Source organism: Tinamus guttatus, unplaced genomic scaffold (genome assembly GCF_059628265.1).
Source record: "Tinamus guttatus ecotype Peru unplaced genomic scaffold, ASM5962826v1 Tinamus_guttatus_pri_ptg000085l, whole genome shotgun sequence".
NCBI classification, from domain to species: domain Eukaryota; kingdom Metazoa; phylum Chordata; class Aves; order Tinamiformes; family Tinamidae; genus Tinamus; species Tinamus guttatus.
Window position 1 is genome coordinate 325,081 of NW_028288619.1, and position 14,121 is coordinate 339,201.

The 14,121-nt window shown below is 38.3% G+C and overlaps 1 protein-coding gene across 1 annotated transcript in view; it reads left to right on the forward strand.

The window, feature by feature from the left end:
- The window catches only part of ME1 (malic enzyme 1), a 166,390-nt gene that overhangs the window by 62,083 nt on the left and 90,186 nt on the right, over positions 1-14,121 (forward strand). The window contains exons 4-5 of the mRNA XM_088520299.1: positions 10,808-10,883; positions 12,925-13,086. Coding sequence (XP_088376425.1) covers positions 10,808-10,883; positions 12,925-13,086 — 238 coding nt within the window. The remainder of the gene's footprint in view (positions 1-10,807; positions 10,884-12,924; positions 13,087-14,121) is intronic.

Genomic DNA, 14,121 nt, shown 5'->3' on the forward strand with positions numbered 1-14,121 from the left:
CATTTTTCACCTAACATGAACATTTGAAGGAAGGTGTATGTGGGAAATGTGTGTGGGAGTATGTATGTCCTTGACACCATTCGAAGTGGACCGGAATACACTGGTGTGCTGAGCATGCACACCCCAGGGTTAGGCAATTAAATGAAATAACGTCTAAAGGGAATTTTCTCTCCTAAGATCTCCATTTTGCTGTACATTATAGCTCCCGAGCTATTCAGCAGTGGCTGAGCTCCAGGAAAGCCGAGCTGAGCCCGGGGTGCTCCCTGGAGATCCGGTTGTGAGCCCTGGTGGAGAGGGGCAGAGAGGGAGGGAGAAACGTGATGACTTTGTTGGTTCCTTTCCACTCTGTTCCTGGCACCTGATCGCACGATCAGAGCAGAGCTGCCGGCACTTTGGCCTTTCTTTGATGGAGGCAGCAGTTTAAAATAACAATTGCTTTCAGACCCAGCTGGTTTTGAAACGCGGTTCAGATAATCTTTGTTGCCTCCCGCTGCTGCTCTCTCCTGGGAGTGACTTTTCCTGCAGGTTTGCCGTTACCTTGTACAAGGTACCTACACATGTAGGTAAGCCAATAACACTGATCACCACAACAAATACGCGAACAGTGCAGTGTATGAGGTTTCAATCATGTGGATTGTTTTGCATTACCAAACTTGATGCATCTCCCTCAAATGATTCTCTAAGAAACTCCTGGCTCACTGTGAGATTCCGAGGAAGAGGCCGCACGTCCTAGCCAGGAACTAAACTCAAGATCATCATTTTTTTTTTTCCACTTATTTAAATGGGAAGACTGAAACCAAACTGTTACCAAATACTGAAAAATAAATTTTGGGGTAGAAAATGGTTTGAACATAGTTTCTGCAAATGATGAGAGAATAGTCTATGAGAAAACTGAGGCTGACTTATTGTTTACTTTTCAGTTCACATTGCATTATTTTCATACCTACTATTTTAGTAGTTGAAAGACAATGCTCATAAGTATATAAAGTTCTATATATGGAAGAAAATGTCCACTTTGTAAAGATATTTAAAAAGTATCAATTAACTTCAGTAATGTCTCTCCTTTTTCAAAAATAACTGAGTATGACTGCATGTAGTGCACTTTGAATCAGCAAAGAGAAGATTTTTTTTTCTATAAATAGACTGTTGCATTTGATGTTACTTTTCCTACTCAAAGTAATTATGCAGAAGGTGATTTTGCTTTATGCTAAAATTAACCACTTTACCTTGAAACATGCAACTGCTAAATTAAAATCTATACTTTCTCAGACACTTATATCTGTATTTATATGCTAAAATATGAGAAATGTATTCTTGATATCTGTCTGCTAATGCAATTTCCACTGAAAGCAGGAATAAATTTTTGTGTATGCTGGAGCAGAGCAGAATCCAAAAATCTTAGGAACAATAAGCCGCACTAGAACAGGTATTTTCTTTTTATAACTAATATGTCTAACTAGAAGTGAAATATAAGTTGAATGCCAATTTTTTTACCTCAGATGAAGCCAAGGCAAAATAATTTTGAGTGTTGTTATGAGTTAGGGGTCATGTGTTGAAGTAGCAACAGAGCTACTTTGCTGCTGTGTGAAACTGTAGCTGCATTTCAGTAGCTTTTCAGCTTGCAGCACCCACAGTGGGTATTCTGTATTTCCTTCTTCCAAATATGCAGATTTGTAGCAATGCATGATTCATCTCTGACTAGTTGTTTATACTTGTTGTAATAGTAAAAGAAAAACAAAATACTTTTATTTACAAATTTGCAGTTCTTGAAGCCTCTGGTTCACATTTTTACACAACCTAATAGCTGTATGACATCTGGGATGGTGTTTCCTGTCCTGAGGGCAGCTGAGGAAAAGCCAAGGAGAGCAGAGATTATTTTAAGACTAGCAATGTCCATGTAGAATACCCAGCAGTGGTCCTCACATGGAGAAGAGAAATTGATGATAAACAAACAGTGACTGAATCTTATTCAAATACTCAAATGAATTTGAAACAGTTTTTATTTTGTCAAGTTGTTTAAAGATGAGAGGAATAAGTGGACTGTCTTTGCAACACAAAACTGCAATTTCAGCCAGTCTGCACAAATACTTCTGAAAAGCCAGAAGACCAAACAAATCACTTTTAAAAAAAAGTGTTCTGTAATCATCCTTTAGCTATTTAAAATCAGACAGGAATCAGTTTCAATTTCAGTTAAAAAAATAAGATGATCTAATTGCTTCTAAGGACATGTTTTTATAGTATATGTTTTTATTTATTTCTTGGAAAATATATAGTGAATGGACAGCGAGGTATTTTGAAACCTCCTGTTTTTAAATGAGTCAGAATAAATGTACAAAGATGTTACCACGTGATGCTTTGCCTTTTACCGGACGTACACATATGAAAATACAGTAGACGTATGTATAAAGGGGAGTATAAAGCTTCTGTAAAATGTAATGTGACAACTCAATAGCAAGATACAGCATTTGAGAATAAAACCTTTATATAAGGTGAAAGGCATCCAAAAGACGGTATCGTGCACTCGCCTAAACTAGTGAAGACTTGATGCCGACAGGTCGGATCAGGGGCCTGGGCTCCTTTTTCCCGTGCGACTCCGGCTGCGATAGGGCAGACCCGTGTGCTGCACGAGCGCGTCCCGCGGGGCTGCAAAGCGCGGAGGGCTCAAGCACGGGTGAAACGTCCCTGCTGTGTGCCCGGGAGCTCGTGGACAGCCTTGCTTTACAGTCACAACCTGTGTACTTGCTACCCTCGTCCGCCTGTTTGCCGTTTTGCCTCTGAGCGCTGTTGCACTGGGTGCTGTTTTAGCGTCCGGTCGTGAACGTAGCTGCTTCCATGGTTACTTTTCAGCTGGTAAGGTCAGGTTTACGAATGGAAGATACCCTTCATACCAGCTCCCAGTTATTTTTTTGCTCTGTTTTCAGTTTCTTTAGGAAGATGGAATTTGAGTAGGGTATGCTATAAAAGAAGCCATTTAGTAAGCCTTCACTTTGTCCTTTTTGGTGGTTATTGAGAGCAAATGATGGTGATTTAAAGGTCAATGAAAACTGGTTTAAATGAGACTATTATCTAAAATGCTGGATTTCTTCCATGTTCCAGTGAGCCAGGGCAGCACCACTCACTGAAGTGAACAGAAGGATAGGGACCTCACTTGTCTGAGTATTTCGCACTTTCTAAGTAACATTTAAGTTATTTTTGAGAACATCTTTAGCGTAGCAAGATCCCTGGTAGATACATGGCTGATGATGCTTATTGGTGCTGCTTAACGCAGTTAATAGCATAAAATAAAACAAACAAGAATGCTATTCAAGCAGAACAGCAGGGTTTCTTTTTTTTTTCTGTCTTAAAAATGAATGTGGCCAGCTCTGGTAAACTGTTCTCTCATTCCGACTCTTCAAATAGCTCTATTTGCGTCTATCAGAGTGGACGTGATGAAGTTATTTATTGAGCCGCTGTCGGAGGAATTTAAGTAGCTCCTGGAGCAGAACCTTTCTGACTCCTACAATCAGTTTTTCTCAGAGTCTGCCTTTTCCTTTTCAAACAAACATGTCCCATTTGCAGTCATGTCACTGTGATTAAGCAACAGATAATAAAAATTGAGTGTCTGGTTGAGTGGTATTTTAGGAACACAGTTAAAATGTCAAATTAATTTTTCACAAAATTATATAAAGGAGATTTGTCTTGATTTTAATCTACTATCTTGCTATATAAAAAGAATGTTTCCTTACAGTCACAATATTTAAAGCATAATGTGGCTTCTATAAAGGAGGTGAGGCAGTAACTGAAAATGTACTCTCAGCTAGGTATTCAACAGTGAGAGCGTTTTTTAATTCATGCAAAAAGCTTGCAATGACAAGTCCATGAAACGTTGCTTTGGCAGTAAAGCATTCTTAATTTTTATTTGACATAGTTTGCATTTCACATTATGGTGTCCAAAGGCAGGCAGAGAATTTTGAACTATACAGCAAAAGAGACTACCTGCTTTACCTACCACATAAGCTGCTCACTTTTAAAATACTTTGGTGTAAGGCTTGTAATGCTTTACCCGGGTTATTTTTACAATAAAACATGTACTGTCTTGAATGAGAGCAGCACACTTCGTTGTGTTGATTTTTGTTCTACATATATTGTGCATGTGTTCTTTGCACAGTCATGGAGCCTGAGTTTATGCAGTTGGCACTTGCATAAAGGAAAGGCAACATGTTTCCAGCAAGAGGGGGACCCTTCGCAAATCTTGGTGCTCTTGAAGCAGCCGTGTAGAGATTGCTTTGCTAGCAAGAATCAGCCTCGCAGAGGGCTGAGTGAGTCCACGTGTGCTGGAGAAAAGCAACAGGGCAGGATCCCACGTTTTTTCTCTACATTTCTCTACATTTCTCCGCGCTTTTCTCTACATTTCTCATCCGCCTTCTACAAATGTAGAATCTATGTATTTTGTTACATATGTAAAATCTATGGTGCCTGCCGGCTCTGGAGCAGCTCTCAGGCAGCGAGGGCCTGAAGTTGGGTTTCTCAACAGCCCCAGGTATATTTGCAAGTCTCCTGGTGCATTCCCACGTTTTACTCCCCTGAGCATGATACTTTATTTTCTGAGCTCCCTATTCACTTGAGGTTATATTTGCAAAGGACTGATTTGCAGCTGTGATCTTTAAGGTTATGTTCATCACTTTTCTGCTCTCTAAGGCTATATTTATTTACATGGTAAATAATAATTAAATTAGATAAATTAGATATTAGATAAATATAGACTGTAACATTGGGTAGGTGCTCTGAATGAAGGTCTCTACCTTTTATTTTTTATTTTAATTTTATATATTTTTATTTATTTTTAAGTTCTATTTTCAACTGTAGTAACTGTTAAAACAACCCACATTTGAACAGGAATTCATAAATAGCTTTGTCAGACCTGGACACTTGCAGGAGTGCTACTCTGGCTGCCATCAGTGGATACAGTGTTTTCAAAGGAAACAGTGTTTTCAAAAACAAGCCTTAAAATAAGAATAAATACTCATTTGCTCAGTTCCTATATCTGAAGATTGTGTTCAGACCTACCACATCAGCATTTCTTCTTTACAGTGATTATGACTGTGATTATATGTACTATATATTTTTTATTTTAAATCTCTCCCTACACTTCTGTGCCAAATGCAGCTTTTGAGTCGCTATAAAAATTTAGAGATGCATCTATTATTCTTTTAAGATTAACTAAGTGAAGTTGGCAGATACTATTGTCTGTCTTCCAGAATACTTTAAGTTAATTTCTTTTCAAAGTAACTATATATAACTGGTAATTTATGAAACCATATTCCAAACATGAACTAACATGTAGTAGTTAAAAACTTGCATCTTTCTTTGTAAGAAATTTCTTTGTTAATATTTTGCATTCTGTTGTCTTTCATATACTGCTGCTACATACCAGTTTTATGAAATTTATCTTATGCATAAGCAACTTTAGTGTTAAAAGGCAATGTGCACTGTTCTCTTAATGCTGCTTTTCCCATTTTTGGACTAGTGACCTGAGTGTCGCTTGAGAAAGGAACCTGGTGTGGTACGATGCAATTAAGAGTTTGGGTAAATTTTATAGGCTCACAGAAGGGCTGTTGAGCAGTTACAATTAGAAAGGCCATTATTTCTTTGTAAAAAAAAATGCATGCCAATATTTTGGGCAAATATAAGTACCTATAATGCAATATTTGTGTTATGTTGCTCCATGTGTATGATTTTGATACAAATAGGAGTAGATTTCAACAGAGGAGCTAGGGGAGTAGCTTGCCTCTGTCTAGCAAAGTCCAGGAGTTTGGGAAAGTGCAGGCTCAGAAACTAATCTGAAGCCTCTGCCTAAGATTTATTATTACAATTATTATTTTAAAGGTTGTTGATTTAGGCTGCATGAGGAAGTTAAGTCACCTCTATTATAATTCTGTATACAGTTAATAATTCAAATACTGTTTTTGAATTTGTAGGGTTGTGAGAAAAGTTTGAACTCTTTTTGTTGAAAAATGCCTGGCATTTTCTGAGACATGTTAAAGTATCTCCTGTTATTATAAGAGGGGGGAAAAAGCAATCATTCTGTTTCTGTGACACATTTTTTTAGACTATACTTTAATTAAAAAAAGGCAAATAATTTGCTGGAGAAACATTATTTCCTTTAAGCATGATAAACAAATACTCCATTTAGTTCTGTTTACTTCATTCTAATATAACAGAGCCAAATTATGTGAACTGTCTTCTACAGCGTATGAACTTGTGGTCCAAAATAGATCCTCTCCTTCTTAGAGCCACTAGATGCCCTGGTGTGGATCTGGCTCATACAGAGCTCTGATTTTGCTGTTGTTGTGGCAAGAAGAAAGGTGGTACTTGACTATTCCTGACTTGCAGTTTCACAGATCTTCTGGCTGTTTGAAATGTGTTTGTGCATGCGTGTTCCCATGTGCTCCATCGCACAGATCGACGTCGCAGCAGGTTCGAGGTCTACGCTTGAAGACCGATCTGCTGTTTTGAGTGAGATTTAATTCAGTATTTTGTCAATTGGCCTTTTAAGCCTCAGCGGTCTTGATGTCTTGCCCTGCAAGAGACACTAATATGTGTAACTGAGGTGTCATAGGAACAATTCTCGTAGAAAGGAGCACAGTGTGTTAAGAAACCTTTATATGCTTTTTCAGTGAGTTTGCAACCTTAGGCTGCCCTTAAAATGTGTACAAGAGCTCATTCCTGTTCCCCACAAATTCCTTTTTTATTAGATACCCAAACCACAGGAACATGTTCATACTGAAAAACAAGCAGAAACTATTTTTACTCAGCCTTTTTTTATTTTATTTTTTAATAAAAGCAAATCTAAACACTTTTTTCCCCCCTAAATTCTGCATCTTCACCCATCAACTGTAGCTCTTACTTCTGGGCGTAGACCTTCTTAATGTATTAATCCAATATAAGCCGTGTAGTGGGTACATACAATGTTTTGTGCCTTGGCATCGTTGGCATTGATTGGCTCCTTTCTCAAGACTCTTCCTAGCTGTGCTATCCCAGAAGCAAAAAACAACTGTAATGTCATTGACCGAGAATTTCAGCACCTGGAACAAAATGCTGCCAAGTGCCATCTCTGTTTTGTCAGTGATTCTGTAGTCTGTACCTGTGCTCTGTGTGAAATGGTGCAAGTTACTGATTCTTCACGAGGCTAAGTCCCACATCAGTCAAGCTTGTTGATCAAAGGGACATAAAAGATAAAATTTGATTGCTGTAGGGATGCAAGTGAAATCATTCAAGGCAGGTTCCTTGGAGTAGCCTTCCTGGGACTCCAGCCCATCAACACAGGGCTCACCAAGCTTTTGCAGGGAGAGTAAGTTGGAGACGGGCCTGCTTTGAATGCACACACTGAGCTCAGAGTGACTGCAAGCAAAGACCTGCAATGTCTACTTTCTGATTTTGGCCCATAAAGTTTGAGTGTAAAATTGGTAATAATTATATTTCCTGTGGAAATAAAGTGGTGCAAGAAGATAACGCTATCAGACAGTTGTGTTGGGGAGCCCCCATAGGATGGAGAAGAGATTTTCCTAAACCTGAATGGGAGTATAGTGTGGTGGACCTGTTCAGTCACCCAGACTCGTAACCTTCTGAGGTCTTGAACTTCAACCCACTTCACTGTGGTCCTAATGAAGGTAAAAATCTTGTAATAATGACATTTCATCTAAATGCAGTTGTGCGTAGCTGTTTTAAGTGAACACATGGGTTTTGATTACTCTTTTAGGACATTTTTTTCTTGAGATGATATCTTTTACTGTGATTAAGACTAATGTCCTTTAAAAAACTATTTAATGTTGCTTATAAGGAGACTGGGGGGGTTTAATATATGCAAATCTATGCTAGCATATAAAGTGAAGCCATAAATATTAGTGGTGTTAAGTGTAACTCATGATGGTCATGTGCAGGTAAACTTTCTTTTGGAGAGAGGCTTGGAAATAGTGGGGTACTCGTGTCAGTTTGTGTCAGGCTGTCCCCATGATCCACTTTAGCAAGTGCAGCTGGACCTAGCATGGTCTCTGGGATGAGAAGAACATATAGTACTACCTTTAAGTGGCTGTCTGCAGGCAGAGTTGTCAGCGCTTTCTGTTCTAGCAGTTTAGGCTGAATATTCTTGTGGCCACTTAAACCACTGTGGCTCTTACAGCTCTGTAAAGCCGATGTTCCCCAAAGGCTGCATGACAACATCGATTCTCGCAGACAAAACACTAAGAGAAAAGTGTTTTAGTGAAAGAAGTGAAAGATGACGAAAAGAGATTCAGATAAAAGAATAAATGATGAGGAAATTGGACCCTGAAAACCGGGGATATCTTGTCACTCAGGACAATGTTTCCAGAAATGTGTTACTAATGTATGGAAAGAATGGAGGGAGGCGGGAATGAAATGGGAATGAAAGGGAATGAAATGCTTTAGACATGACTCTGTTTACACTTTAACCCCTATTTTTCATTGTTTTTTGAATGTGATCCTGCTTGGACAGATTTCTGCAATAGGCTCTGAATACTTTTTCAAAGGTCCTTACAAATGTTCGTACAAAATTCTTTCTTGAGCAGCCACGCTGCATTTATTTTCCTGTGCAGTGGAATTTATTCCATGGAGACCTTTCTCCCTAGTTGGCAAAAGAAGAGGTCACTTAACCACACTGGGCTGGACTCTGGCTTTTTAGAAAATCAATACAAAATCTTGCTTCATTTAACACTAATCTAGTAGGTCCGTGTCAGTAGAAGGAAGGGAGGAGAGAAAGACAAGGGTGATGTCTCTAGCTAGCTCTTCTTTTAAACTTTCCATTTTCATTAGCATGCTCATCTCTTCAGATCAGCTATTTCTGAGGCCAGCATTTTGATAGGATGTATTTATGATTTATGTGAATAGTTTATATGGTATTTTGTAAAATAATGTATAATGCATCAGAAAGGAAGCATTTATGTTTTTTTCTGCATCGCTTATTTACAGTATTTCATTGTTAGGGCCTTCTTTTTTAAGTAACTGAGTTGCAATTAGAAAAGCTTGCAGTCTGTAAATACCAGAGCTTCTCATAAATGCTGTAAATATGAAACCTCCCACTCACAGGCTCTGTATTTTGCCACTGGGATGGTGGAAATCTTTTACTGGAGGGTGTTACTTAGGAAGGGCTGACATAATCATTGAGGAGGGAGCATTTGCTCTGAGCATGGAGAAAGGAAGCAGCTTTCTCAGCCGAAGGGGAACAGAGGATTCCCAGTGCTGGAACGAGACATTAAACCAAATGTGAACAACTAAAATAACCTATCCACAAATGGTGGCTCTTTTTTTTTTTTTTTTAACCTTTATATAGTATGCATATATGTTTCTTTTCGAACATGACAGTCTCTATCATGCTTCAGGTTGGAGTTCATGTTTCTTAATCACTTGCTTTAAGACTAAGAAATATTTGGATAAATTGCCACAGAGCACTGTCTTTCTTTTTCCAAAAGAACAAAACAATTTCAAGTGTATGTTTTAATGTTGTATATCAAAGAGGGAAAGAAGATGGTTGCAAATTAAGTGCATTTTTCATTTACGAATTGATATAATTTTGGACTCATTTTGATATCTTGACTAATATACTCTTTAACGATGTGGGAATTTTTTGCTTGTCTTGGAATACTTGCAATCCTGTCTGGCAAGCGTTTCCTTGAGTCATTAATTTTCCTTAAGGTTGACCTACATGGACCTGCACACACTTCCATGAATATGATGAGTGGAGATACAGCAGTAGACTTAGATTTAAGGGTTTTTTTCTACACTTTTCTCTAGTTCTTATTCTATATAGGTGCATGAAATGTTTTAGAATAATTCCAAAGGACACCTCTTTGTAAGTACTGGTGAAAAGTTCATTTAAAAGAAGTCATTGTTGGCCTGCACTTCTGAAGTGTCACTTTGCCTGTGTGTTTTAAAGAAACTGGATGTGCTAGGAGAATTTTTTTCCACTGTCTCAAATGAGAGGTGTAGATAAGATACAGAAATAAATTAAGTGGACCTGGGTTATATATCTGCTGTGTCAAGAATAATAAACAAAGAACAAAAAGTTGATGAGTAGGACAAGATATTACATTGATTTTGTTTCTGTAAAAATGTAAAAATAAATAAGATTTTTTTTGATATTTTGCTTTAAACTCTATGTATGAGTGGAAAAATTTAAAAATAACTCTTCTAAGCAAAAATTCAGTACACTGAACACTATATGCTATGCTATATATTTTGAAACCAAAGGGATTTTTATATAGACAAGATCACTTCCCATTTTTCTGTATCTTGATTTAATAACTAAATAGACAAACTGTTTTCTAAATGCATAATTTGATGCTCCACCCCCCCCCAAAAAAAAAAACGTTATGTAAAAATAATATATGAGGTATTTCAGTTCTGACTCATAGATTAAAACTTGGGACTATTTCTGTGTATAACCTTTAGCATTGCATGGGCAGTGACTGATATAAGATTAGCACATGTTCTGTGGTCAGGAACAATTAACCAATATATTTGTTAACATGAAATGTATTTTGATAGATCTAATGCATTTTGCCCTCTAGTTTCAAGTGCTCAGTGATCTTCAAAACTGAACTTAATCACTAGAAATGAACCTTACGTGATTCTTATCACTCAATGAAGCTTTACTGAGTTACATTTGCCCTAACTTCTATGAAATGCAGGTCTGTAATACACTCATTTTTTACGAAATGGAGCAGTTATTATTGAATGGAATCTGTTTACTTTGGAAATGTTAACCTTAAATTAATTCGTTATTTAAATAACTTATTCAAACTTTTTTTTCCAGAGGACTTTTTATCACTATCCATGACCGAGGACACATTGCTACAATGCTTAAGTCCTGGCCAGAAAGTGTCATCAAGGTAAATTCAGTTTAATTTGCATGACAAAGTTGACAGTGGTTTGGATGGATGCTATTGAGGTGTTTCGATGAGTATTTCTTTCTTTTTTAAAAAAACAAATGTATTATCCCAATTAGATGAGATATTATTAATTGTATTTCAGTGATTTCTTAGCTTATTTTTAATAGAAACAATGTTGATGCAGCTACAGTTTGAGGCTTCTAAACTGCTATTTGTTTTGCAATTAAGCATCCTTTATTGTGTTACTGATTCAACTACATCGCCTGTTATACAGTCAAAAAAAAAAGAACATTTTTTGCTGCGTTTGGATTAATAACTCCCCAAATACGTTACCCAATGAGCACTCTCACAAAATATTAAATTTGCAACTAAGACTGCTTGTCACGGGCTATGACAAGGAAATTATTGTATTGTCGGATGCTTCCCACACTGAGCCTTGAGGGCAGATGCCAGAATGCTGACTAACATGACCTGTACCAGCAGCTGCGTTCGGGAAATAAGCATTGCTGCAAATAAGGATTTTCTTTTTCTGTTCTTTGTATTTATCTTCTTGTTTGCATTACTCTTCAGCCTGTCAGGAGGCTGTAATGTCACATTGGACAGAAGGGAGGGGAGTTGGGAGGGCTCGTCGGGGACAGAGCTGGCAGCAAGGTCACTGCAGCCCCGAGCGTGGCTCTGCCCAGCACAACCCGCTGCCTCCCCAGCGCTCCTGGAGCTGTTAGTACTGGCATTTGGCTGTGAGGAAGAAGAGCAGGAAGATTCTTATTTACAAAAAATCCATACCCAATCACAGAATCACAGAATGGTTGAGGTTGGAAGGGACCTCTAGAGATCATCTAGTCCAACCCCCCTGCTCCAGCAGGGACACCCAGAGCACGTGGCACAGGGTGGTATCCAGGTGGGTTTTGAAGATCTCCAGAGAAGGAGACTCCACAACCTCCCTGAGCAGCCTGTTCCAGGGCTCTGTCACTCCTCACATGGAGATGGATCTTCCTCTGCTTCAATTTATGCCCATTACCCCTCCCCTGTCACTGGCCACCACCGAGAAGAGTTTGGCCCCATCTTCTTTGCATTCTTCCCTCAGGTATTTGTGCGCATTGATCAGATCCCCTCTCAGTCTTCTCCTCTCCAGGCCCAGCTTGCTTAGTCTTTCCTCATACAATAGACGCTCCAGTCCCTTAATCATCTTCGTTGCTGTAATCAGTATATGGAATTTTGAAATACATACAGACTTTGCCCTCCCTCAACCCTTCCAGCAAGTTAGAAAAGAAAATGCATGTTGTTGGCACTAGCCATTGTAAATTTTTAACAGCTTCTCCTGCATTTTTTGTTGACGGTAGAAATGTTAATGCAAGAGTTTGACATTTTGGCTCAAGTTAGGGCATTGCTTTTGCTGCCCATTACTTAGAAAACTTTTCTTTTTAGTACAGTTTTGTGGATTTTACTGCATTCGTGTATTTCCATAAGTGAAAACACATACTTCCTCATATGTACAAATACGATGAAATCTTTATCTAGTGAAGTATGTTATTTGCTCAAAGGAAGAAGAAATACGTATTTTTAGAAGGGCAAAAACCAAGTGGCTGCAGACAGCCCTGTCAAAGGCCAGTAGTAATAGAGGCCTTTGGTTCTGCTGAAAACAGTTAGGGCAAAACCCAGGAGTGCCGGGTTGTTCTTTGTTAGGCAGAAAATAGGCAACTTGCTGTTCCCGTCCTATTCTGTTTTGATACTGTTGACAGAAAATGTAAGAGGGAACAATGCCAGTTCCCTTGTAATGTAATACTAAATACCTCCCGTGTGTATTCTTAAATGTTTTTACATGGGGTTCCCATTAACAGTCAAGCAAAGGTTGGAAATAGAGGAACAAAAACACAGTGAACTATAATAAAACAATTCAGGGCATTTCTTCTATTATCAACTAATTTGTACTCATTAACATTTTAAAATTAAAAAGTACAAGAAGAAGATAAAATGCTCGGTACATACTAGTATCTTGTTAGCAAAGAAATGATTTTTACAGTGTTTTTATTTCTTCCTCCAGGCTATTGTGGTGACAGATGGAGAACGTATTCTAGGTCTTGGAGACCTTGGCTGTTATGGAATGGGCATCCCGGTTGGTAAACTGGCACTTTATACAGCATGTGGAGGAGTAAAACCTCATGAGTGTCTACCAGTAATGCTGGATGTGGGAACGGATAATGAGGTAAATACTTTTATGAGCTGTAGCGAGCTGTTTTAAGAATAGTCATATTAAAAGTTGTTTTTCTTTGTTCTCATGCTGTCTTTGATAATGTAGAGATTCATGAGTGTTACGGAAAAAGTCTTACCCTAATACACAGTGTGGATATTCTCCGCCTAGTGCATCTTGTAGACATGCTTTGTAAGGGTCGAGCAGTTAGGGAGACTGTTCTCTGTGGGAAATGTGTTGCATCCATTGCAAGTGCTACAAAGTACTAATGTATTTCAGGATGAAGGGAGACATTATAGTTAAAAGTATAATTCAAGGCAGCATTCCTTCTCTCTTTCTGCTGAAGAATTTTTCTGCAGTGGTTTCAGATGTGATTTCTCTGCCTCAGTTTTGGGGGAGAGTTTGAAGCTGTAGCCTGATCTGTGCCGGGAATGCACATCTATGTACTTCAGCTGTATATTGACTTCAGCTGTAGAAAGCGCAGTCATGCTATGATTTTTCCCCAAATGAATTCCTAGTGCTTGAAGTAAGTAGACCTTATCCTGTATAATTTGGCTTCTCATTTGTATGAAACAGAGAATTTAAAGAGAGAGCTATCCGTTGAAAAATGGCTTTGTTATTTCCAGGCCGCACAGGATTACTGGTTGAGAACTGCTTGGCCCTGTTCTTCTCCTTCTTTTTTTTTATTTTTTGCTGAAAGAAAACTTGAATTAGCAAGACTGAATGATGTTACCCACAAACAAAATATCATGAGTAAAGTCATCATGATCTAACACAAGTAAACAAATTCTAGACTAAAAATGGGACAAGCATTAAAATTTGTGTGCATTACCACATAAATGTATCAGAGCTGAATAAAAAAGAATCATCAGAGCTAAATAAAGCACACCCCTACCAGTAAATTTATCTGGGACTTCTGGGTTGTTGAGCTGGGAACATCCGTTTCTATCCTTGCCCCAGTGGTGTAATCTAGACAGTACATCATGAAAGCACTAATAAACTCAGAAATAGTCTGCCACCTTCCCTCTCTGAGCCCCTGCTAAATCCCCT